A 27,627-nucleotide genomic window follows, 5' to 3' on the forward strand; every position below is an offset into this window, starting at 1 on the left:
TGGTTTAAGCTATCAAGAGTACTTTGTCGTGATGATAGCGTGCGGTCGTAACACAAGGAAGGCATGGGAAATAGCTGATTGCTGTTCTGTGACAGAAAGACACCCCAAATATGCCCCCCTCCCCACCATTTTTTTCCCCCTTTTGTAACGGAGCCGCAATTCCCGGTGGCAAAGGCCCTATTTCGCCGCATTGCAAAAGCCTTCGGCGCACTGGCTGCTGTCGGCACTAAACTAGCCGTTGGCCAAAACAGCGAGATAGCAGCAATGCAGTTATGGAGGATCTTTTGCAGAAGATGCGGCAGCGCAAGTATGATGCGCATTTGGCAGTTCCCGAAGGCGGCCCAGCAGCACATAATACTCGTCATCTGCTGCATCGCAAGCTGAGCGTTCCTAGCTAGTTGCGTGCAGTGTGTCGCCTACTAAGCTCACGACATCGGCACCGTTCCTCGCTGCAACGTGCGCGTGCATTTGCCCTTGCACAGCGCTCTTTGTGCTCGATCAGCACAAGGCTGTACGAAGATGCGATGAATATTTATTCGGGCCAATGTGGTGCGGGCGAGTTGCATTGATTTCAGAGAGCGATGCACATCTTATTGAAGCGGTCCTGTATACAAGGGTGGGATGGGGAACGGCTTGTTCGGTACAGTTGCAGTATACTAATACAAGCAATAACTGCTAATCCGCGAAGCCACACGTACTGCGGAGCTGGAAGTTCATGATTTATATTTTTCGAGGTGTTCATTGTTGGTAGATTTGTCGCGATGACGTGCTAGCACATTCATTGCATTTATCGAGAGCCATCATCAAGCTCCCATGTATTTCAATGCAGACATCACACCACCTCCGCTGAAGTCGCTGTAATCACTGCATGTGCTATTCTTGATGAAGTTACTGTAAAGGTGCAAAATCAGGAGTTTTATATTGAATCAATTATTCCAGATTTTCAAATATTTGCATACTCCTAACAAAAATCATCTGCTGCAAAGACAGCACTTGCACATCTTTATGTTGTCACCTGGGCAAAGTTGTTCATTGAAGATGCAGCTTGTTGCACTTGTGACAAAACAGAAATGACTGGTAACATTTTATTCTTTCATGGTAACAGACCCAGTGAAGTCATGTTCTGGTTATGAGACTGCAGGCTAAGTGGCGCATAGTTGACCAGCAACAATTAGTGTTTTGGACATTGTGGAGCATCAGTTTACTTACATTCTCTCTCTCGGTCACCCGCATTCTTCATGTGTGTATTGTGTGAAGGAACTGCATGGAAACAAAGCAGCTCTCTGTTGTGGTTATTTTACATTTAATAAACAATGACATACGAACTTTGTGCTTTGCAGACAAACTCAAGGAAATGCACCAGACCTTCCTGAAAGAAACACGGATGGAGTTCAGTGATGTAAGTTTGACCAGCTCGCTTCTTGTTGTGTATTGCCATTTTTCTGTCTCTGCCATAGCCAGGTATTCTGATATGGGGGGGGGGGGGGGGGGGAAGGGGGGCATGGTTTCGGCAGGGAATCTGTTTTTGGGCTGCACGTCAGTTGTGAATTTTGTATACAATCGAGCCCACATATAACGGCCCCACTTAAAACGAGCTTTCGCTTAAAATGATTAATATCCCCATGACCGTGAAAACATACATTGTTTCAATGACACAAAATCACACTTACAACTAACGTCTTCGAGCGCCGCCAATCGGTTACAGCGAACGAAGTCGGCGCTCTGCCGACTTCCCGGGAAACCACTTTCGACCACCGATCAGGCATCAGCGAGGTGCCCATAGATTCTTATTGTTAAATGCCGACCCTGCCTTCATGCCCCTCTAGTTGCCACTCTCCCCGACCGCTTTTTGTTATGCACCCCTCCATACTTTGTCCCCCTACTACTCTGAGCACCCCGCATCGTCAGACAAGGCCTGTGTTTTCACACTGCCACCGATCTTTCGAAGACCGGTCTCCCCTCAGTTTTTGTTTGCTGGTACTGCTGTTGGCGTCGCCGGCCTGGAGTGACCAGACCATTTGCCGACCTCGTCAGCCACCGACTGTACCCGGTCGTCCGCATCTTGTCTTATTGAATTGTTCTAGTGCACGCGCGTACGCTACCCCACCGACTTTGATAATTTGCGATTCTTTTCGTGTTTAGGACCAGCTCTCGCTCACTTTGCACTCGGCTCTTATGCCCTCTACATGCATGCGGAAGTGTAAAAAGGGCTGTTAATTTGCGCAGAACGAATAGCTAAATATCGAAGTCGGTGAGGCCACACAAACCCGCTGGCGCAACAAAACGATTCTTTGACCACGGCCGCCAATTCTTTGAACACCGCCGTGCGCGCTGATCCAGGCGGCCGAGCTTAGACCTCTGCGCACACATTCTAGGTGCGAGTTGTGTGTTTTGCGGACCTTTCAAGCAAGCTGCCTGACCTGCCTCCTTCCCGTGTATTTCAGTTTTCAAGATCGCCTCCCACCGTATTCTCCCCTCTCTTCACTCTATCGCAACTCCTTGCCCTTCTCTAACAAATCGGCTCTCCTCTCTTGACACAACTACTTCGCCCGTCTCCACCGCTCCGCGACGCCAGCCATGCTGACTCGAATTCAAAAGTTTTGTTTTTTCACCAGAAACTGGCCCAGAGCTGAACCACGCGTTCTGGCATACGTGTTGCGTGTGTGCGTTTTGCTTCCTCTCGGTGTGTGTGTGGTCAGGATGGCGGACGGGAGGCTTTGCACGCTTTTTCCTGTCGCTCAAGAAATCGTGAAAAGTGTGACCACTTGGCTTGGGTGTAATTCGCGCGTTAAGAGCCGCGTTGCGGAGCGCTTCCTCATAGCTGTTGACCACCTGTCAGCCAACTTGCGGCTTCGGGCGTCCCGGTATTCATCTGTGGAGATAGTGAATATTTCGTGGGCGGCGGTGACGGCTACATGCGCGTGAAACTGTTTTCGCGAGGCCAACTTTCGGGCCCGATGCCGAGCCTGAAGCTTCCGACCAGGACCACTCCAGCGGCGATTTATGGCAGCGCGTCGTCGACTCCGACCTCGCAGAGCTGGTGGGACATCAGTTGCAATGGTTTAATTATAGCCAATGATGATGCCGACACTGCGGAACCGTGCACAGATTAGGGCATTGTGAATTAAGTACGCGGCAAGAGCGATTTGGAGGAATCGGATTGTGAGAACGATGAAACTTTTGAGCCAGCGCTTCATGCGGCTTATGCCACAGGCCTCGGCGAAGAGCAGGCTTCCGTTTGAAATAAACTCGAAAAGAAACCGCCCTTATCGCTTCTGCTCTTCAAAACGCGGGCATCACAGACTTTTTTGGGCAAAACATCTTGTGTTTTCACTCGCAACTTTTTTAAAAGCTGTGTTTCATTTACTACGAACTTTGGGATACAGCAAACGGATGTCCCGTCAGGCTCAAGTTCGTTATAAGCGGGCTCAACTGTGTGTATCACGACACTTGTCCCTTGTAGAGGTCGTACATTAGTACTCATTCGTACAAGCTCCAATGGAACCAGGAATATTTTTCTGTGAAACAGTGTCCAAACTAGAGAAGTTTTTGTGCGTAGGAGCTGATGACCTGGGCAATATTGTTGGGCAAGTGCTGTCCACACTTTCATGGGGCACACAGTCAAGGTGAGGATACAGTCGGAATACAGACAGCGGAGCCCTAAATGTTCAAGCACAGCTTTCCTGTGACTCAAAATGCGCAAACAGAACACATAACGGCAAAAAAAAAAAAAAAAGCGAATTAAGAATATGTTTATAACATTTGTTTTATCAGTAGAAGACCACGCATCGCCGTTAAGATTGTAAGTGGGTGTCAAAATAGGCTTACCGTATTTACTCTATTCTACCGCGCCCTCGATTGTAACGCGCCTTCGATTTCCACGATGAAAAAAAAAAAAAAAAGTAAGACATCGATTGCAACGCGCACCCATTTTGCTCGTTGGCCCGCACGATCACACTACTCGGGAAAACGACTCCTTTTGGAAGCGTCTTCTGTTTAAAAATAAGGTACGGGGGAAGCTTGTGCCCATCTGACGTGCAACAGAGCATTGCCGTCACTAGTTTTACCGTGGCCCGATGTCAGCACGCGAACTTGCTTCACCTCATTCTTCTCGCCGGTTGTGGTACCAGGTATGTCGAAGTAAAGAGGCGTCTGATCGGCATTCCCGATTTGCCCAAGCAGGTAGCCATTGTTGTGCCACAAGTTAAGGACGAACCTCTGAAAACTGTGAAGCTTTTCATCGTACTCCTCCGGAAACTTTTCGCATATGCCCGTTCGTCTTCGTAGGGAAAAGCCTTTCCTCTTCATCAAGTTAGTTAGCCAGCACATGCTCGCTTTAAACTGGCTCCGCATTAGCGCTTTTTCTATGGCTAACTGCATAGCCCGCACTTGGAGCAGTTCTGTCGTCACGGGCCACTGTGCCGCTCGCTCCTCAAGCACATACTCACCGAGCAGCTCTTCAATTTGCGGAAACCGGCCCTGCTGTGGTCCACTGAAGCCTTTGCGTGAAGCTTTGCTGTCGACAAACTTCTGCTTTTGTTTCCGCCAGTCCCGCATGCACGTTTCGGGAACTCCGAACAACCGCGATGTGGCCCGATTTCCATCCGTTTCTGTACACGCGATGACTTGTCTTTTAAAAGCGGCATCGTGGTGTACTCGTCGAGTTTTTGGAGTCGGACCTTCCATGCCATCGATGCTAATGCATTACAAGATGACGAACTCCTCAGGCCACGTACGAAGTGCCGCACATGGGAAACACATAGGCCAAAATGGCCAACGCGCCATGCCGACGCACGTAGGGGGCGGCCATTTTGTAAATGCCGATGACAATAGAATTACGTATTCGTTTTTTTTTTCGTGCTTGATTCTAACGCGCATGCGATTTATGAACTCGCTTAACTGGAAAAAAGGTGTGCGTTAGATTTGAGTAATTATGGTAGTTCTTTCACTGAAAATAAAACAATGCAACGCATTTTTGCAGCGCAACAATTGGCAGTCCCTACTGGGTATTCTTTTTCATTTTGATGAAAATCAATTGTGGTTATTTTTTTAAACGGCCTTAAAGTGTCCTCACTACTTTTGCAATTATGTCAACTTTCACAATTTAAAACAAAATAAATATGCAATGTAGTCAGTGCTTGTTTCTTTGATGAACGAAAAACATTTTGTAGATTTGTGACAAATATTTTCAGTTTCATTGCTTTAGTGGTAGCAGGAAAAAAGAAAAAAAAAAGCCCTCGAATTTGGGGTCAGTGAAAGACAGTCGCTCAAAATTCAGTCTGGCAATTTTTCAAAAAGTATACTCTGCGTGGCACAAATTAATGTTTGAAAGGAACAATATTACTAATGGCATAGTTCTACGAAAAAAAAGAAATATTGATGTTCACAATGCATTACTTTATGAGTAATAGGCCTCCAAAGCCCCCGCAGGGGCGCCTGCGCAAGTAGGCGTTTGGTGTGTAGCGACACCACGGACCTGAGCTAACGGGGGAGTTTCTACTCCCTCCCACGCCTAGCCGTGCGTGGCTTTGCCGTGTCCGGGGAAAAGGGGATCCTGGGGGTTGAGCCGACGCTGGGTGATTGGACCTTTAAGGCCCCCCGACAGAGGCAACACACCTCTTTGGCCCCGGCTTCACGTAGACGGCACCCCTGGGCTGACCCACCCAGGGGAAATCGGCAGTCGCCTTTTTCTATCCCTCTCTCCCTGCATCTTCGTCTTTATCTCTTACTATTTATCTGTCCTGTCTTCTACTCTCTTCCGTTTACTTCCAAACTTCCTGGCGGCTAGGGTTAACCCTGTGCAAATAGCCTACCTTGGTCTAGGCGCATTGGGTTATAGTGGCGTTGTACGGCTGGCGTCTGCAGTTTTCAGCATCTGTAAACTTGTAGTGCCCCTCGTTGGTCTCCGTGGTGGGTGGCCGCCAACGCTGCTGAACAAAAATAAGAAAGGCATGCATGGAGCATTCCCCTTACTGTCTGATCGTACCGGCTTAAAGCGGGTACGCACCGATGATATAAACTTTTTTAACCAGCCCAAAGAAACATATCTCACTATCATGTTATCCACTGTGAAAAAACTGAAAAGCAAGCCAGAACCGTCTCTCCTTTCCTGGTTTCTAGATGTCTTACTGAAACTCTTGGCACAGGATACAAGGTAACCAAAATGGCTAGTGGAGACCTTCTCCTCGAAATCCGTGACAAAGAACAATTTGAAAAGCTAGACCGTCTTTCAGATTTCGGTGGCATACCAATAACCATAACACCACATAGATCAATGAACACAACTCGCGGAGTGGTATCTGACATGGACTTACTTGACTGAGACTGAACTTTTGGAGGGGTGGAAGAGCCAAAATGTCACTAATGGACAGAGAATCATCATTAGAAGAGATAATAAGGAAACACCGACGAAACACTTAATACTCACATTTGCATCCAGTAAACTACCGGAATCTATTCAAACAGGCTACACAAAGACATCTATCAGGCCGTACATACCAAACCCTCGTCGTTGCTTCCAATGCCAGAGGTATGGCCATGGCTCTAAAACCTGTCGTGGTCGCCAGACTTGTGCACAATGTGGAGTTTTAGGCCACGTGTCTGAGAACTGCAAACAACCGCCACACTGTGTAAACTGCGAAGGAAACCATGCCGCATATTCACGCTCCTGCACATACTGGAAAAAAGAAATAATTACGTTGAAGGTGAAGGAGAACATTACATTTAAGGAAGCACGGCGAAGAGTCGCTCCATTCTATGGACCTACATACGCTGATGCGGCGCGTCAGGGGGCACCGCCGCACCAGCCCTCGCCACTCCTTTGGCCTGCGCATACCGAGCCGGTGGTTGTGGCACCTGCCCCCAAGGCGGCTGTAGCCCAAGCTACACCGCCTACTCCCAAACAGAGACCGGAGACTCCAGAGTCCTCCAGTCTCAAGGCTTCACCTCACTAGGCGAGGCCCGAAATTCGAATTAACAGCCCGCACGTGCGGGCATCCAGTGCCTCCGAGGAGGCAATGGATACGTCGGCACCCTTGATGCCGAAAGAGCGGCGTGGCTCCCTGGAGCGCGTCAAGAGAACAAAAAAGCAGATAACAGGGCCTGGTGATGGCCCTGTTAAGTGAACTCAAACTCCCTGTCTAAACAGCCACTCGCTTTTCGTACACACAGCACTATTTCACATTCACCATGAACACTCAAATTATACAATGGAACGTCAGGGGCCTTCTCAGAAACCTTGACGACATCCAAGAACTCTTACATGAACACTCGCCAAAAGTGCTGTGTGTACAAGAAACACCTTAATTTAAAACACACAAATTTTCTTTGTAAATACGTTATTTTCCGAAAAGACCGTGTTGATGCTATGACATCATCCGGAGGTGTTGCCATCATAGTGAATCAAGGAATAGCATGCACACACTTACAACTCCAAACATCCCTTGAAGCAGTGGCTGTTCGAGCGGTTCTTTTTGATAAACTGATCACAATCTGCACTATTTACATTCCTCCTAGCTATAAGCTGCAAAAACGCGATTTACACTCTCTAATTGATGAACTTCCGGAGCCTTATGTTCTCCTTGGAGACTTTAATGCGCATAGCAGGCTATGGGGTGACTCTCGGTATGACGCGCGAGGTCGACTGATCGAACAGTTCCTTATCTCGTCGAGCGCGTGTCTCCTAAATCGAAAAGAACCAACCTATTATAACCTCGCTAATAACACCTACTCCTCCATAGACCTGAGCATAGTATCTCCATCTCTTGTGCCTCTACTCCAGTGGAAAGTCGTCAGTAATCTGTACGGAAGTGACCACTTCCCCGTAGTTTTGAGCACAACGACAGTAACTGAGTGTCCACCACGTGTTCCCAAGTGGCTCATAAACAGAGCCGACTGGGAACAGTTTTATACTATCGCTTATCTAGGTTGAAATGACATCTGTACTTTGAACATTGATGTTGCTGTGAACTTCTTCACAGCGTTTTTGATTGATGCTGCAACAAAATGCATCCCACAAACAAATGGACACCCTGGAAAACGATGTGTGCCATGGTGGAACTCTGAATGCCGAAACGCGCGCAAACAGCAAAACAGAGCTTGGAGGCTGCTTCGGAACTCACCGACAGCCGAAAATCTTGAAACCTTCAAGAAAATAAAGTCTCAAGGCAGGAGAACGCGTCGGCAGGCCAGAAGAGAAAGCTGGCAGAAGTTTTTATCAGGGGTTAATTCATACACACAGGAGGCTAAAGTCTGGAACATGGTCGGTAGGATAGCAGGAAAACAAGTACACACACTTCCACTCGTAAACACTCAGGGTGATACCTTGGAAGATCAGGCAAACTTCCTCGGTGCACACTTCGAACAGGTATCCAGCTCGTCCCACTATACTGACACTTTTCAAAAATACAGAACAAGAATAGAAAAGCAGAAACTCGAACACAAATTCACTAGATACGAGGCATATAACCAAGCTTTCAGTCTAGCTGAGCTCCGAACATCTCTAAACTCCTGCAGTACTTCTGCCCCAGGTTCTGACCGTGTGATGTATGAAATGTTAAAAAACCTACCAAACGAAACCCGAAAAACCTTACTTTGTTTGTACAATGCTATTTGGTCTTCTGGCACTATTCCTACCTCCTGGAAAGAGGCTATTGTTATTCCCATTTTGAAAGAGGGCAAGGACCCTTTTTTACCCTCGAGTTATAGGCCTATAGCACTTACAAGCTGCTTGTGCAAAGTCTTCGAAAAAATGATAAACTGCCGACTTGTACATTTTCTTGAAACAAATAATTTGCTCGACCCATTTCAGTGCGGGTTTCTAGAAAGTAGATCCACCACAGACCACCTTGTTCGTATCGAGGCACAAATCAGAGACGCCTTCGTCCATAAACAATATTTTCTCTCTGTGTTCCTCGATATCGAAAAGGCTTATTATACAACATGGTGTTTCGGAATTCTAAGAGACCTGTCCCACCTTGGTGTGCGCGGAAGAATGCTTCATATAATCGAAAGTTACCTGTCAAACCGGACATTCCGTGTTCGTCTGGGCAGTGTGCTCTCCCAAACATTTGTCCAGGAAACAGGCGTGCCACAAGGTGGTGTGCTTAGTTGCACACTTTTTATTATTAAAATGAATTCTTTGCACTTGTCCATTCCCCGCAATATGTTCTATTGTACATATGTCGACGACGTTCAGCTTGGCTTCAAGTCATGCAACTTGGCCATGTGTGAGCGGCAGGTTCAGCTGGGTTTAAATAAGGTCTCCAAATGGGCAGATGAAAACGGATTTCGACTTAACCCACAAAAAAGCACGTGTGTCTTGTTCTCTCGAAAGAGAGGCATGCACTCGGAACCTGACATTCGACTGAACGGGCAACGTCTGTCCGTCAAAGCCGAGCATAAATTCTTAGGCTTAATCTTGGACAACAAGTTGACCTTCGTACCCCACATAAAGTATTTAAAAACAAAATGTTTAAAAGCCATGAATGTTATAAAAGTGTTGTCACGTACTACGTGGGGTAGTGACAGGAAATGCCTCATGAACCTGTATAGAAGCCTTATTCGCACCCGCTTAGATTATGGGGCCATTGTTTATCAGTCTGCGACTCAAAGTGCTTTGAAGATGCTGGATCCCGTGCACCATTCGGGCATCCGCCTTTCTACGGGTGCTTTTCGCACCAGCCCCGTAGAAAGCCTTTACGTTGAGCCAAATGAGTGGTCGCTTCATCTGCAAAGAACCTACATGTCCTTTCTATACTTCCTTAAGGTGAAAGCAGACAAGAGGCACCCCTCATACTCTACTATTAATGACTTGTCGAGCTCCATTCTTTTTCAAAACAGGCCTTCAATGAGGCAGCCCTTCTCAGTTCGCCTGAAGGGTCTAGCTGAGGACACTGGAGTGTCACTCGAACACAGTTTAATGGCTCCTGTAGCATACCCGCCACCGTGGCAGTGGCAGACTATAGATTGTGATGTGTCTTTCCTAGAAGTTACTAAACATGCGCCTATTGCCCATATTCGAACATACTTCTTGGAACTTCAACACAAATACACACGTCCTGAGTTTTTTACAGATGCCTCTAAGTCTAACTCCTCTGTGTCCTACGCTGCTGTTGGCCCTTCCTTTTCGGATGCTGGCCCTCTACATCTAGGCACAAGTATCTTCACAGCGGAAGCTTAGGCGATACTTGTGGCAGCTAAACACATCAAACAATCACAAATACAAAAAGCAGTAATTTATACAGACTCCCTCAGTGTGGTAACGGCTCTGCACAGTCTTAAAAAACAAAAAAACCCTGTCCTCGTTTCACTTTACTCCATTTTATGCACACTCTACACACTCAACCGACATGTTGTTGTGTGCTGGGTGCCAGGGCACCGTGAGATTCAAGGCAACATGATGGCGGATCAGCTTGCTGCATCCGCCCATGAAAGCACCGCCATTACACCCACATCAATCCCGGCCCTTGATCTTAAGCCGTCTCTCAAACGAAAACTCAGGGACTACTGGCAGAGCAAGTGGGATACACACACACAAAACTAACTACACGTTATCAAGCCACACCTTGGCCATTGGCCACCAGTATCAAAATCACGTCACACAGAGGTAACATTAACGAGACTCAGGATAGGACACACATACACGACACACACATATCTTTTGTCTGGCTGCAATCCACCATTGTGTGACAGATGTGGTGAAGCACTAACAGTTCTTCACATTTTATTTCAGTGCAAACAATTGGACACTCTAAGAAAACAACACTTTCCTTCACCGTACCGACAACATATACCTTTACACCCTGCAATGTTCGTCGGTAGGGAACCGCTTTTTAGTCACAAATCATTGTTAGCGTTTTTAAAAGAAATTCATAGCTTTCATGTCATATACCCGGGCATACCGTAGCACGACCTCTCCAGAGAGGTTTTCGCTGCGGTGGCTACACAATAAAGCACTTGCCTCACGGCCCTTGGACGCAAGGGTATGAACAAGTGAGGCACTTGTGCTAATGCCATACATGTCCACCATCGTTTTTATTATCATGAACTTTTGCCATCTATTCGCACCACACACACCTTTCACGGCATGGTCATGATTTTATTAATTGTATGTTTTTACCCGCTTTACTGCGAGGAATTTTATGGCCCTTATACAGCCGCTAATCACAATCATTGTCCACATTCCTGTCTCATGAACTGGCGCTCTTTGGCCATCAAATGGCCCTTGCGCCAAAAAAAACACCATATATCATCAAAGCCCCCAAAGCTAAAGTCAGAAGTGCCTTTTTCTACCTGTAGTAAAACACGAATTCTTTGCCAGAAATCTGTGCCAAGTTTCACATAACGATGGTTGATTCCTGTTTAGCGAGACATTTTCTCAGTTCATATAAAAATTTTGGGCAAAAAAAAAAGTTTTCAGGGCACCTCTTGGTTTGTCCTTATCTGAACACGCCCCAGATTACAGTTGCTGCTCTGGAGCCACAACGCCCCCTATCCCCACCCCATGCGTTCGTTCATGCTCCTCCAAGACAGGCAGCACGTTCCTCTGCTTAAGTAGGAATCGATGGCAGGCCTGGCATGCGGGGTGATATCGCATGCGTCCTCTATTCAGCGACGATAAGTTAACTATTCTTATCCCTGCTTCAGTCGCATTCGTCGCTCCGCTTTCGCATTTTTACCCGTGTGTAAAACGTAGGGTTCACGACGGAGGGAGGGGGGGTGATATATCAATTCGGACATTACACAAAACATGACAAGGACGGTAAAAACCAGTCGCGAATACCCATATAAATGCTAACGCAGTAAAAACAATATACTAGCTTTCACCTTTGAGTTGTCTTAGGCATATGCATATGGTACCCTGTGAGGCCTTTTTTTTTTTTTTTCTTCTCCTTCTTTTTTGCACTGCTTTCTAGAGGACATTAGGGGTTTTTTGGTGTACAGACATAAAGCCCTAGTCATATAAAACTTCGCTGGGAAAGGGAAACAATGTTTGTTAAATAATGTAGTCTGAGTGCCAAGTAGCCTCAATAGATGGACATGTCGTATGAGGTTGGCTTTTTGGGACTAAGTGACGCCATGTTACGCACAGCAATGTGATGTACAGTGTAGAAGAAGAACACCTATTTCTCCTTAGAGTCGTTTTAGAGGTATACATTTGAGACAGTGTGAGTGTCTGGTGCTGTCTCACCGTTTGTCTACCATGTATGGTTATAATCACATAGGTGTACTTAGAATGTCTTTTCATAACGTACAATTTCGTTGAACTAGTGTTCTGTTAATTTGCTACGAAAATAATAACTGAAAAAGTTGGATGCTGTGCATATGAGGGAGGCAGCCCCCCCCCCCCCCCCCCCCCCCCCCTCGTGTCACCTATGATGGGGTTGGGGTCCGCAAACCCTGCCCCATACATTTAAATAATAGGGTGGGGGGGGCACTGCATTGAACCCTCGCTTCCCTTCCCCTCCCCACTATTGTCAACTGCCGATTTTTCGGACACCTGAATTTTCGAACATGCCCGATAATTCGGACATCTTCGCGGCATCGCCACGAGCCCTATAGAATCAATGTATAAGGAGCTCTAAAATTTCGGACGCTCGAACCCCCCGTAGTCCAATTTTCCGGACTTTTTGACGCGACGGAAAATCGGAAACAACCACTCACCTCCAGTGGAGACCACCACAACTGCGTCTTACGCCATTACGATCGCATAAATGAGCGCGCCGGTCTACTGTGGCGGCATCTGTTGCTTGGACTCGTTGCTTGAACTCGTTGCTTGGACTCGTTGATCGTTAACGGAGAAACACGCACGGCCTCCGAGATTCCTAACACTGGCCGTATTTATCGTGCAAGGGTATTTCGCTGACAATCGAAACTATCCACCCGGAAATTTTTTGGTGCCAATAAAGTTTCTTTCGCTTTAGCGCTTGTGCTCGTGCGTCCCACTCTGGCTTCCCGCGCAGCACTTTCGCGAAGCTTTTCACCACTTCGAACTAGAACTAACCGTCACACACCGATTTGGTCTGGCCACACTGGCTATCTTGAATGTTTACCAGCCCCACCTCTGGAGTACCCGAGGCACCGCCGCCTGCCGTCACGCCGTTTTGTTTACGCAGCCCAGATGGTGTTTGGCTAGCCTAGTGCGTAGTTGTGCGATCGTGTGAAGTGTGCTCCGCTGTGCTGGTGCTTCCATGCCTACGGAAATAACTTTTGAGCGGTTCGTCGACGCTGACAACAAGCTTGACTTCAACGCAGAGCTAACCGACGACAAAATAGTCAGTGAGGTTATGGCGGATTCAGACGACTCCGATGTCGAAAAAGAGGTACCAACGCGTGCGCCACCTACGACCGCCGAATTGATGCGAGCATCGATGACGCTGTCATCGGTGTACAATCGAGGCGAATGTGATCACATGCAAGCGGAACACCATTCAAACAAGGATCAACAAGTTTTTCAAGCCACTGCAGCTCTAATACCGGCTGCCCTGACAGCACCCGCTGTCGGCTCCATGCATTTTTTTTTTAACGGCTCTTTTCAGAGCCACCCCACTGATGCTTTGGCAGAGTTCCGGAAGTCTGGTACTTCGACCTTGACCCTCTTTATCAGAGAAATATCAATGAAATGGTGCGTTTTTTGCTTGCATTGAGAAATATTAGCAAAATGGTGCATTTTTTTGCTTGCATAGAAAATTATCAGTAAAATAATGTGTGTTTTTTTTTTTTTTTGCTTGCATTCATTTTTTTGGCTTGCCTGAATTTTCGGACGGTTTTTCGCTCCCTAGAGGGTCCGAAAAATCGGCAGTTAACTGTACGTGAAGGGGAACCCTGCGCACGCCTATGCTCAACACCATGATGCCGTTATCTTTTGTCATCAAGTGAAATAGGGGGTTCTCTTAAGATTATTGGCTCCCCAAGATTTGCAATGAATTTAAGTATTTCGACCTCATCACAAGAGCCCCAAAATAATTATTCATGTCCTTGAATGTAAATACAACTTGCTTCTCCAGTGTACTCTGGGATGTCAATTTAATGGCTCCGGAGCCCCGCCGCGGTGGTCTAGTGTTTAAGGTACTCGGCTGCTGATCCACAAGTCGTGGTATCAAATCTCTGCTGTGGTGGCTGCATTTTCAATGGAGGGGAAAATGCTGTAGGCCCGTGTGATCGGATTTGGGTGTACGTTAAAGAACCCCAGGTGGTTATGAGAGACGCCCTTCACTAGGGTGTCTCTCATAATCGTATGGTGGTTTTGGGACGTTAAACCCCACGTATCAATCAATCAAGCTGTTCTAGAGTGCTCCCAGATTGGCAATTTTGCTGTTTCATAGCACTTCAAAATGAAATTAAAATTTTTGTGCTTCAAAAGTTGCTCCATATCAGAAGACTTTGGTAGCATCACTGCATGTGCCTCTAATCTAGTCTCCAGTCATAAATGTTGACACTGCTTGCCGACAGTAAATGTGGACAGTGTTTCCCACCACAGCCTTGGTACTGTATTTACTTGCGTAATGAATGCACTTTCATATTTAATGCACCCCCAATTTCAGTCATCAAAATTTAGATTTTTTTTTGTCCCTGCGTAATAAAAGCACCCCCAACATTCATTCGCTGCAGTCCCGCTAACCAACACCTCATACTTTCTTACCCATTGCATACCAAGGCTCCCGGATTGGCTGGGAGACTCCCGGATTTCGATCGTTTCTTCCGTTTGTACGGTTGTCATAAAAATCGTCCCGGAAATAAAAATTTCTGTGCGTGATCTGCCCGCATTGACAAGAAAATAGCTCAATCTGCTCCAGTCTTTTGAAACCTACCCATTATATTATAAATGAGTTTAAGAGGCGTTCATCTAAACGTACAGTATAATCTCGGTGAATGCGAAACCGCGGCAGATACGAAGTCTTGAAATTCTCCAGCCAATTTTCACTATATTCATTGGGCCTAACTTCAAATGTTCCGAACACATTTCCTAATCGTGGCGGGTGATACGAACTTTAGTACGGAAACTGTCGAACGAAGGCCGAGAGCAGCGTACCCGAAGCTTCGGAAGTACGTGTGGGACTGGCGGGCTACAGTGCGTGTGATTGCTGTTGCCACAGCAGCTGAGGACGAAACCGCAGTCGCTCTTGACACAATCATGTATGGTGACGACGTAACTGAGAGAACCCCGAAAGTTTGCGCTCAATCAGTCAAAGCAACACTGCTTTCCGCAAACTCTGAGGACAAACCTGCGGCAGATGCTATCGGAGGTAGCATAAAACGACTTAGTTTGAAAGGCCCATGTGATTCTAAAATGAACTACCGTTTGCGGCAACCGCAACGCACAAAACCGTGGTCGCGGCAACGCGATAGCGATCTACGAGCTCCGAGAGCACGCAGCGGTAGGTTAAAGGCAGTAAATACGTTACAAATTTTTTTTTAAGGTGCAGTTTTGTCGCAAGGGCAAAACAATAAATGCCACAGCAACAACTTAGAATGTATAGCTCAGAACGGCAAGCAGATATAAAGGTGCAGCGGGCTGCTCACACACAAATGACTCACGAAAACGATACTTGCAGGACGAAAGCGAACTAACATCGTTTACTGCTCGACTCGTAACGTGCTATTTAAACAAAAGTGATGCATGATACATAATCACAGCTACAGATGAGTACAAACTAGCAAGTGTCTCAGTTGTTTTACTTTGCTGTGTATGAAAAGCAGGCTCTTTTTGCAAAAGGGGCCTGTGCAGAGACCAAAGTGACCTTTGTGGGCCCGGCAACTAACGCAATAATTTCAATGAAAGCCGAAGGCACACCACGATTCTTCCCACCAAAGGATAAGTGCGCGTGCACAAGCATCTAAGCCTCCCCTCCCCCTCAATTTATGGAGCTAAGAGATAAGCGTGCGTCGGTGCATCGCGACGAGCTTGGCGCCAAGCATGGGCAGCTTTCTTTCTTTCGAGAGTGTTCATATATATAGATATGTATACATATACGGTGAAGAAGGGCAGCGATGGTGATGGCACAAAAACAGCCTATAGACTGTCCTATCTCAATTAAAAGGGGCCAGACGCGTTTTGGCAGTCCTGTAAAAAAAAAAAAAAAAATCAAGTTGTAAGCAAAGCTTTGACCTGCGCTTTTGCGGCAACCAGCTGCACCGTCCCATCCATCCAAGTGTCTCAGGAAGACACACATGTCTTATTTTGACCTAAATGAATTCTGCTAGTTCTGTTGATCCTTTTAGACTCACACCTTAGTGAAAAACCCTACCCTCGTGTGTTCGGGCACTCCTCGCCATTATAAGACTGCAACGCTGATGTTGATGCTTGAGATTGAGACCCCCCTCTCACCTCCTCTTGTTTCTTGTGCTGTTTTTTTTTTTGTTCGTACTTGTTTTTTTTTGTTTCCTTTTTTTGGGCCTAGAAAAGATCGTGGCGATTTCCACAACATGGTAGCACACCCAAGTCTCTCTTAGCTTGTTCTTCGTGCGTGCAGGAACTTGTCATGTTCTCAGGAACCTCTCACAGAGAAGCTGTTTCCAAACAGTGTATGCGTATGTCATTTGGGAAAGGCTAATTGACCTAACTTTTTTTTTGCATTACCGCATTTTTCGCTCATCCTGAAACAGCGTTCATAAAATCTGCCCCGCATAATAAACGCACCCCAAACTTTGGTGCGATTTTTTTTAGATTTATGCGAGTAGATACGGTAATTGAGCATCCGCCACTGCTTTGGGAGGTAGAAAATTGCTGCCGCCAGGTACCTACTGGTTAAATAGGTACAAGCGCACTTATGGCCTAGTGTTCGGCAAAACAAAGTTGTAGTTGCTTTGGAGGGCACCCATCCCTTAGGAAAATGGCAGCATGGTACCGCCAGACCTAAAATTAAGGTCATCCTCTTTTTTTTTTTTTTTTTTTTCACAAAAGCATGGCGATTTCTTATTTTTCAAATGGACACTGTTTGCGTGCAGGAAGAGAGCAATGTGCTACAGTTCCACATCGGCAACCTGGAGTACGCGTGTGGTGCCCACCTGCGCGAGGTGTCGGCCCTGCAGTGGGACCAGAATGAGCGGTTCCCCCAGTTCAGCGGGCAACACGCCCTCGTCCCAGACGGCTTCGGCTGTCTCATGCAGGCACTGGCTGAGGGCCTCCACATCCGCTACGGGCACAAGGTCTACTCCCTCTGCCTGAAAGGAAACTGAATTTTAAGCATAGAAAGCTTCCATATAAATCGCAATGATCAATTTCAACGGCATATTTGCCCAATTCTTGGTGTCCATAAAGCTGTCATGCACAATGGGCAAAAGAAAAAATGGCTGGCTCTCCTAAATCGAGAGTACATAGATGTTAACATAAAATGTCCATGGGCAAAAGAGCTTGGTTGGAGGTGATACTAGCCACAATTTTGCACGTCTTTGCAAGGGCACATCCAAACAAGCTACACCACACTACTCTCTGCAGTTGTCCACAAGAACAAAGTTGTTTGCTGTCACTTTTGCAAGATAAACCATGGGGTTCGTCTAGTGTATAGGGCCACGATGTGACAGCAGATTAGTGCACCAGTTGCGCTGCGCTGCCATCTCTCGATTGTGGCAACTCTTACCACAAAACCGGCTTATTTGTTCGTTGCTAGTGCCTAGAAAATGCCCACGCTGGGTGCTCCCACCTAAGCGAGCAAGTGCATGGTGCTACTAAATCTGCCTTTATAACTTTGCAACAGTTTCAAGGGCTTTGTGAGCAAAGGCTATGCCTAAATAGTGCTCTCGAATTGATGCAAAGAGATGGTATCAAAAACGGACGTTTCAGAGTGCATAGAAAAAAACGTTTACGCTCATGTTGGCAGGTTCAATAATGTCACTGAAGCAGTGTGCAAGATTGTGAACATCTTTTAAGCGTTACTCTTGCAGCTGTTGAGCTGCACCCTCATGGCAGAGATCATAGGCTTCATCAAAGAAATGTGCGCTCATTTTCAAAAAGTATTTTGGGGTGGTTTTTTTCCCCCACACTGCATGCTCTTCAACACAGCCAGGCTGGCTGATGCCTAATCTTTCCTTCTTTCATGCATGAAATACTTGAAGGCTTAAGGTATCGTCACGACTCGAAAAACACCCTCACTAGTTTCATTTTCGGTAACTGCAGGTGACAGCTATAGAGTACGGATCCGAGGAAGGGGGCGTGCGAGTCTTCACGGAGCAGTCTGGTGCCCAAAATGGCAAGGTTGAGGAAGAAGAGGGGAAGTTCTCGGCCGACTTCGCCCTGGTCACAGTGCCGTTGGCCATCCTCCAGCGACAGGAAATCAGCTTCTCACCGCCTCTGCCAAAGGCCAAGACAGATGCACTGAAAGAGCTGGGGGCAGGTGTCATTGAAAAGGTGAGGCACTGCTCTTGCCACAGCACAGTGGCCTTTTGTTGTCCAAAAAAGGTCAGATGCAGTTGAGCCTATCAATTATGAAATCGAGCATCACATGGCATTTGTTTGTTGCATACCGGAGTTCACAGTAAACAAACCATAGATGAAAAAATAGAGTTCTCACTAGCTGTGTGAATAGCGATACTTTGGATGCGAAGCAAATTCAAAAATTGAAATGTGAATGCAAATCGAATCAAACCACTTTTAAATATTTCTTGAATGTTTTTGGTCTATTTATTTAATACTTCGAAGCATAATTGCGGGAGGAAATATGGAGGGGATTTCTAAGCATATATTATGAGATCACAACATTAAAGTGTTTTTTTTTTTTTTTTTCGCTAGGTTGAGGAAGCACTGTCGGGGTGGTCTTTCATAGGTGCCTTATCTAGACTGAAGCAGTGCAGAGTCTGAATGGTATTTATGTACCTATTTGGTGCATAAATTTGGTGCACAGCACTTTGCGATAGGTGGAGAGACGCTGGAAGCTGTAAAGGAATATGTCTACTTATGACAGGTAGTAACCACGAAGCCGAACGATGAGAGTGAAATAACTAGAAGAATAAGGATGTGGTGGATCACGTTCGGCAAGCATTCTCAAATGATGAATAGTTATCTGCCATTATCCCTCAAGAGGGAGGTACAGTCGAGCCCACTTATAACAAGCCTGACGTGTCATTCGTTCGCTGTATCCCGAAGTTCGTAGTAAATGAAACGCAGCTTTTGAAAAAGTTGAGAGTGAAAACACAAAATTTTTTGCCCAGAAAAAGTCCGTGACACACATGTTTCACAGAGCAGAAGCGATTAGGGTGGTCTCGAGTTCATTTCAAACGGCAGTGTGCTCTTCGCCGAGGCCTGTGGCATAACCTGCATGAGGCACTAGCTCTAAAGTTTCGTCGTTGTCGCAATTCGATTCCTTCAAATCGCTGTTGCTGCGTACTTCATTCGCATTGCCCTAATCCGTGCATAGTTCCGTCGTGTCGGCATCGTCATCGGCCGTAATGAAACTATCGCAACAGATGTCCCATTCACTCTCCCATGTCGGAGTCCACGACGTACTTCCACAAATCGCTGCCGCAGCGGTCCTGTCCGAAAGCTTCACGCGAAAACAGTTTCGCGCGCATGTAGCCGTTACCGCCGCCCACCAAATATTCATGATCTCCACAGCTGAATACCTGGATGCCCAAAGCAGCAAGTTGGCTACCAGGTGGTCAACAGCAAGCGCTCCGCAACGTGGCACCTAACGTATGGATTATGCCCAAGCCAAGCAATCCCATTTTCGATGTATTGTTAAGCCGCAGGAAGAAGTGTGCAGGGCCTCTCATTCGCCATCCTGACCACACACATGCACACCAAGAGCGAGCAAGACGTGCACACGCTACGCTACGCACATGCCAGAATGCGTGAAGCGGCTGTGGGCCAGTTTCTAGTCAAAAAATGAAACTTCTGGATTCGAGCCAGCCTGGCTGGCGTCGCGGAGCGGTGGAGACGGGCGAAGGAGTCGTGATCAAGAGAGGAGAGCAGATTTGCGATAGAAGGGCAAGCAGTTGCGATAGGGTGAAGAGAGGGGAGGATATGGCGGGAAGGCGACCTTGAAAACCAAAACACGTGGAAAGGAGGCCGGTCGGGTAGCTTGCTTGAAAGGTCCGCGAAACGCGCAACTCGCGCATATAAAAACTTGAAAGAGTGCCTGCGCGCGCAGAAGTCAAAGCACAGCCGCCTGGATCGGTGCGCGTGGCGGTGTTCAGTGCATAGGCAGCCGTGGTCAAAGAATCGTTTTGTTGTGCCAGCGGGTTTGCGTGGCCTCACTGATTTCAATATTTCGTGATTCGTTACGCGCAAATTAACAGCCGTTTTTATGCTTCTGCAAGTGTACGGTGGGCATGCTGAGCAGAGTGCAAAGTGAGCAAGAATAGGTCAGGAACACAAAACGCATCGTGAATCATCACAGTCAACGGGGTAGCGTGCGCGCGTGCACTAGAACACTACATTAAGACAAGATGCAGATGACCGGATACAGTCGGTGGCTGACGAGGTTGGCAAATGGTCTGGTCACTCCAGGCCGGCGACGCCAACAGTAGTACTAGCAAACAAAAACTGAGGAAAGACCAGTCTTCGAAAGATCGGTGGCAGTGTGAAAACGCAGGCCTTGTCTGGCGATGCGGGGTGCTCAGAGTAGTAGGGGGACAAAGGATGGAGGGGTGCATAACAAAAAGCGGTCGGGGAGAGTGGCAACTAGAGGGGCATGAAGGCAGGGTCGGCATTTAACAATAAGAATCTATGGGCACCTCGCCGATGCCTGATCAGTGGTCGAAAGTGGTTTCCCGGGAAGTCGGCAGAGCGCCGACTCCGTTCGCTGTAACCGATTGGCGGCGCTCGAAGACGTTACTTGTAAGTGTGATTTTGTGCCATTGAAACAATGTGTATTTTCAATGTCACGCAGATATTGTTCGTTTTAAGCCGTTTTAGGTGGGGCCGTTATATGTGGGCTCGACTGTATATAACAGCTGCATCTTGGGAGTACTGCTGTTTGACTCTGCCTTTCAAAGAGGGCCTCCATGATACAGTTCAGTGTCAGAAACGTGAGAAGTCACTGGCCGAGCATATCATGAGGCGAAGTCGTTGTCAAACGGAAGCCGTCACAGAAGGTTCGCACAGTGAATATGGATCACTTGTCAGGCTGTCATTCTTCATGATCTTGCAAATATCGGGCCGTCATCGTGAAGAGCAAGTCAAGACGGAGCCGAAGTGGAAGTGGGGGCTCCTGTCTTGCGAGCCTCCAGACGATGCTTGCACTCGTAAGGCTGCACTGTCAAGACGTACGTCATTGACCTCGATGGACTGTTTTGACTTGCGAATATCGCATCGTAGTCATGAAGGGCCAGTCGGGATGAAGCCATAGTACACTTGAGGGCTCCCGTCTCTCTAGCCTCCAGACGATGCCTGCTCTCACGTCAGTCGTTGGGTGCTCCTAGTGGTCTTGGTTCCAGCCGGAGTCGTGCTCCCTGGTCTCGGCGGTGGTTAGGCCTCATTCACAAGCTTGACGTAATGGTGGCTTCACAAAATCCTCCAGGCTGGAGATGCGATTGAGAAGTGAAATCCACTCTGTCTCACCTCTGAAGGCCCTTCCTCCCGGGTTTCGGCACCAAACGATGTGGAGAAAAGGACGAGCCGCCGTCCCCTTGTCAAAGCCCACCGTCCACTTCTTTACTGGACCACTGATCTCATCATGATCCTAATTGATGATAGTCGCTCGTCATTTTCACACAATTTGCAATAACAGGCATCTCAAAGGGAACTATCGTGTTTTCAGCATTGCCAGCAAGATGATGCAATGAGCAAGCATCGTCACATCGTCACAACATGGCGGCGCCCGCTCTCATCTCGCATGCGTACTTCGCCCCTCGGAGAGGGAGCAGGCTGGACGCTAACGCGTGCGCTTATCTCGCGGTGGGGATAATCGTACGTCTTGGATAGGCTTGGGCTTTCATCGAAACGATTCTGTTGTAGTTACCGGACGCACAAAGGTCACTGCAATCGTTGCACAGTATCCTCTTGCGAAAAGGGCACGCTTTTCAGACACAGTGAAGTAACAAATGAGAAGCTAGTTCGCGTGCATCCGTACCTGTTAGTAGGTTTCGTGCGTCATTTGTGTGTGAGAAACGCAGTGCACGTTTCGATCTGCTTGCTATTCTGCGCGTGACCTTCCAATTTATTGCTATCGCATTCATTGCTTCGCCTTTGCAACAAAGCTGTGACTTTTTTCTTCTAACAACAGCACCTGGAACGTCCCCGGCACGTTTTTTCCAGCACTGTGGCGTATGGTGCAATCTTTCACCGGCTTTGCAGTTTTCAAGCTGAAAAAGCCGGAGAGCTTTATTCTCTTCTGCATTCAGTGAAAAACCATGCTAAGGAAAAAATAAACCCTACAGTAATCCCAATTTTTATGCAAAGCCACGATTACATCAACTTTGCATTTATCTGTTCACAGGCCTGCGCGCGTCATTCGCCCTGCCGCGGTGGTCTAGTGGCTAAGGTAATCGGCTGCTGACCCGCAGGTCGCAGGTTCGAATCCCGGCTCCATTTCTGATGGAGACGGAAATGTTGTAGGCCCATGTGCTCAGATTTTGGTGCACGTTAAAGAACCCCCAGGTGGTCGAAATTTCCGGAGCCCTCCACTACAGCGTCTCTCATAATCATATGGTGGTTTTGGGACGTTATACCCCATATATCAATCAATCAATGCGCGCGCCATCCGTTGTCATTTCCGCTCGCAATAGTTCTTGAGAGCGCCACTACGTGTTGACGCAGTCAGCACCGTTGTTTTGAAGCCTTGGAGGGCCCCTTAAATAGCCTCAGGCAGCTTATAAGCCAAGGGTCTCGGCACAGAGCACGCTGCTGCTAAAATAAACTCGAGACCACCCTTATCGCTTCTGGTCTTAGAAACTTGGGCATCACTGACTTTTTTTTTTGCGAAAAGAAATTTTGTGTTCTCACTTGCTACTTGAAAAAGTAGCTAGTGAGAACACAAAGTTTCTTTGCTGTGTTTAATTTACTATGCAAAAGCTGTGTAAGTTAAACATTTCAGTAGTCCGGATGTATCTCCCTCTACACAGGTGGCCCTCAAGTTCACTCGGCCGTTCTGGTCTGCCGAGGTGAGGTCTGCAGACTTCTTTGGCCACGTGCCATCGTCACCCGAGCAGCGCGGTCTCTTCAGCGTCTTCTTCGACCTCAGCCCAAGGATACAGCCCAAGAAGGTCAGATGCCCTTGTATTTAGGGTTTATTGTGACCCACGATAGCATTTGAATATGCTTCAGTGTGGTGGTTAGATATGCACGTGGACATGAGGAAATGCACCGCTGACTGAATCCGCTAGCTTTTTGTTCTCATAGGGAAATTGCAGTTTGTTATAGTCGCTCATAAAGGCAACTGTTATTCAGTTCTATTCAGGCTCCAAAAGGCCTATAACATCGTTTTTTGCTATTGTAGAAGGACCTTATTGAGCGGTCTGGCCTCGCAAATCTACTGCTGGTGGTAATTTTCTCAGCATCTATCAAATATGAGCAAAGTTATTGCATGAGATAAAACATTTTCTTTTGTTGCCTAAAGCGAGTGGCAAGGTATAGCCTGCAAGTTACACCGGTGCCTTCGAGTCGCTACTTTCGCTCCAGAGGTTTGTTGCTTGTGACATTACCCCATGAGTGGCCTAAGTCGTAGAGTTTCCTAAGTTTTCGTAGAGTACATACCTAATTCTAGACAATGTTTCCGGTGCCAACGGTATGGCCACGAATGTTTGAGGTGCCGAGGACAGCCAACATGTGCAAAATGCGGTGAGCATGAACACTCCTCTGATGACTGTAGCAACACACCCCACTGTGTGAACTGCGAAGTTGAACACTCTTCTTACTTCCGATCATGCCCTGCATCGAAAAAGGAAAAAGACATTATAACTTTCAAATTAAAAAAAAAAAATGTATTGTTCAAGGAAGCACGAAAGTGGTTCTCAATAGTACAGCACACTACATATGCCAATGTGACACGCGATGGGGCAGTGTCACAACAGCCAGTAGCTTCCGGTCAGACCTCACGCAGGGATGCAGCGGCTAAGCCACCAGCCTCCCAGACGGATGCAGCACCTGCTGCTGCTTTCCCCGCCGGGGCGCCTGTGAAAACAGGCGTTTGGTGTGTAGCGACACCCCGGACCCGAGCTAACGGGGGAGTTTCGACTCCCTCCCACGCCTAGCCGTGCGTGGCTTTGCCGTGTCCGGGGAAAAGGGGATCCTGGGGGTTGAGCGAATGCTGGGTGATTGGACCTTTAAGGCCCCCCAGTGGCGGCAACACACCCCTTTGGCCTCGGCTTCACGTAGACGGAACCCCTGGACTGACCCACCCAGGGGAAACCGGCAGTCGCCTTTTCCTATCTCTCCCTCTCTTCATCTTCATCTTTTCCTCTTACTTTCAATTTTTCCTGTTCCCTCCTATCTTCAATTTACTTCTGTTTTTCCTGGCGGCAAGGGTTAACCTTGTGTGGCTATCCAAGCTAGGGTAAACCATATTAGGTTATAGTAACTGCGTACTGCTGGTGTTGCGCAGACATGCCCACATGCTCTGCCACGTCCTCTTGTTGGACTCCGTGGTGGGTGGTAGGCGCCGTTACCGAAAAATCCACATTTTCCCATGGGATCCTCGACCCCCTATCTAACTGGTCGTGCCTCGAAAAGGGTACGCACCGACGCAACTTCACTACTTTGGCCCAAAAACAGAAACTTTCCCAAAATACCATGTCCTCCACTGCGAACAATCATCTACAAAAGCTAGAGCAATCTCACCCTTCCTTGTAGCCAAGTGCTTGAGAGACCATTGGAACCGGTTATAAGGCCTCGAAGATGGCAAGTGGAGATCTGCTTCTCGAATAAAAGACAAGGAACAGTACAATAAACTCTCGCACCTCGTAGCCTTTGGTAACATCCCTGTCTCTGTGAGCGCACACCGTACCATGAATACAGTGAAGGGCGTGGTATCAGACGAAGGTTTGATGACACTCAGAGAAGAAGAGCTCCCTGATGGATGGAAGGACCAAGGTGTAATAGATGTCCAGCGCATCAAAATCAGACGTAACAACAACAAAATAGCAACAAAGCACTTGATACTCACCTTAAACTCAACCACTTTACCTGAGACTCTCGAAACTGGCTGTACAAAACTTCATGTCCGACCCTTCATTCCAAACCCGAGGAGTTGTTTCAAATGCCAGCGATTTGGTCATGCATCACAGAGCTGCCGAGGACAGCTGAAGTGTGCTAAGTGTGGCACAACTGGCCACAGTGCTAATGAATGTAGTTATGACGAGCTCCTCTGTGCTAACTGCGAAGGTAGTTACCCCGCATACTCCAGAGTGTGCCCAGCCTGGAAAAGAGAAAAAGAAACAATGACTATAAAAAAAAGTTAAGGAAAATATCACATTCAGGGAAGCAAGACAACGGATCTCGTTATCATTGGCACTAAAAACGCCTTTTGCCGAAGTGGTGCAACAAGGGGCGGCACCACAAAGGCCCTTGGCAGCTGTCCGGACCGCTCCTAGTGTGCCGAGGCCAATGCCACAAGCCCCTACGGCGGGAGCAGCCAGGGCTGCCCTGCCCACATTCAGCCTGTCAACACCAGTGACCTCTACAAGCTCTGGCAGCAGCCAGGGCAATCACGAGGCCAAGGGGGCTTCATCGACCCCCAGCTCGGTGGGGACAAAGACTTCGTCGATCGAGGCGAAGTCTAAGCGACGCACAGATGGCTCTGTAGAGCGGGCGTCCAGAGCCTTGCAAGAGGCTATGGACACCAGTTCAAGCCAAACGACGCAGAAAGCGCCGAAGGAGCGGCGAGATTCTCTCAACCGCCCCAAAAAGGACAAAACGCCGATTACAGGGCCTGACAAAGGCCTTGTAAAATGAGCTAATCTCCGTCTTCTCTGCACACAGCACTTTTTTCCTTTTTTTTTTCCCTCTATGGACAAAATCATACAGTGGAACGTTAGGGGAATACCTAGAAATTTAGATGACGTCCAAGAACTTCTGAGTAAGTTTAACGCGAAAGTGCTATGTGTGCAAGAAACGCACTTAACTCCTAAGCACAAGGACTTCCTACGGCAATATATTATTTTTCGGAAAGACCGGGAAGATGCTGTTGTACCATCTGGCGGTGTGGCCATTATAGCCGATCGAAGTATAGCATGCCAGCACTTGAAGCTCCAAACGGCCCTTGAGGCAGTGGCCATTCGAGCTGTACTTTTTATTAAACTCATTACCATATGTTCTGTGTACATACCACCACATCAACAGCTACACAGACGTGATCTAGAATCATTAATAGATGAACTCCCAGAGCCGTTTCTGGTTCTAGGTGATTTTAATGCACACAATGTCCTGTGGGGCGATGCTCACTGTGATGCGCGAGGACGTCTCATTGAGCAGCTCCTTTTCTCTTCTAGTTTATGTCTTTTAAATATAATACCCGTGACACACGGGCAACAGTAAAGTACTTTGAAGTAAACCCCTTTTGTCGCCTAAGGGGACCATTTGCAGAAAGGAGTGGCGCTGATGACACGGCACCAGACTACTGCTTCAGGCGGTGCCTCAGAAGAACGCTGCAGAAAAAGTGGCGCTGTTTGTGGAAGCAGCAAGATTGGAAATATTAAAAAGAATCTGCGCACGTACATCACATTCAGCGACGCCAGAGCATAAAACCGTTTTTTTTTTTTTATTGTCTGGTGGCCTATATTGCGCATACCTGTAATTTTCTTTCGCTTTTTTGCGTCTTTAGCAGCAACTTAAGTTCGTCTGGCAACTATGAACAGTCGGTGTGTTGCTGTTTTTGTTTTTTGTCATGCTTTTTACATGGCTGCGTCCAGCTGGGTCAGTGATGGCGTGCCGCGTTTCATCGTGGTCCTGCGATGTCTCAGCGCAGAGACAGAGATAAAGCAACAGTTGAGGTGGGCCTGACTCTTGTCGCCCTCGGCTCCATCGAAGATGAGCTAAACGCTGCGAATGCAATTTTGCTGTGAATTTGCGCCCGTGTACGGGGAATACCGGCGTCGGTGAGGCTCTCGGGAATCACCTGGTACACTCCACCGCTGTGCTTTCGCCCTTGCAAGGCGTCCAAATGGTCCTCCCATAGCTTTATCAGCGCCAAGGTCTCCTTTTCAGTCCACTGGACGCGGGGTTTTTTCTTCACCGACTGAGCCGACTCCACTGTTACAAGATACTACGTGACCGACACAGCAACTGCCGCTGCCAACCCTAACATGATCGCGCTAGTGACGTAATGCAGGCGTTTGAGAGTATGGACAGACTATAGGCCTTCACTTTTCAACAAATCGCACTGCTGCTGAAAATGAAAACATTTTCTCAGCGCAAAAAAATACTGACAGGGCACCACAGTGTTGCGACACGTTTTCTTCTATTGATAAATTATGCACACTGTATGCGAGAGTACTCCCTTCCTGCCAGAAAAGTAGATGCAGGATCTGCTTTTGCGAAAAGGATCTTTGCCGGAAAGGAGTTACTCCTTTGTCGTGTGTCACTGCGCCCGAACGCCTTTCCGAAAGATGTCCCCTTGTCTAAAGGACTTCAGGGTGCCCGTGTGTCAGGGGCATAAAGGAGCCTACGTATTTTAGCCTTGCAAACAACACGTACTCCTCCATAGATCTTAGCATTTCATCACCGTTCCTTTTACCTGTTTTTAAGTGGAATGTTCT

The 27,627-nt window shown here is 47.5% G+C and overlaps 1 protein-coding gene across 3 annotated transcripts in view; it reads left to right on the plus strand.

The window, feature by feature from the left end:
• LOC119170881 (lysine-specific histone demethylase 2) overlaps positions 1-27,627 on the plus strand; it is a 215,402-nt gene that overhangs the window by 131,072 nt on the left and 56,703 nt on the right. For all 3 annotated transcript variants that reach the window (XM_037422162.2, XM_075886484.1, XM_075886483.1), the window contains 4 exons: positions 1,341-1,399; positions 16,948-17,148; positions 18,116-18,346; positions 22,999-23,139. In XM_037422162.2, the coding sequence (XP_037278059.1) occupies positions 1,341-1,399; positions 16,948-17,148; positions 18,116-18,346; positions 22,999-23,139 (632 nt within the window). The remainder of the gene's footprint in view (positions 1-1,340; positions 1,400-16,947; positions 17,149-18,115; positions 18,347-22,998; positions 23,140-27,627) is intronic.

The sequence above is a fragment of the Rhipicephalus microplus genome, chromosome 2 (genome assembly GCF_043290135.1).
Source record: "Rhipicephalus microplus isolate Deutch F79 chromosome 2, USDA_Rmic, whole genome shotgun sequence".
NCBI lineage: Eukaryota > Metazoa > Arthropoda > Arachnida > Ixodida > Ixodidae > Rhipicephalus > Rhipicephalus microplus.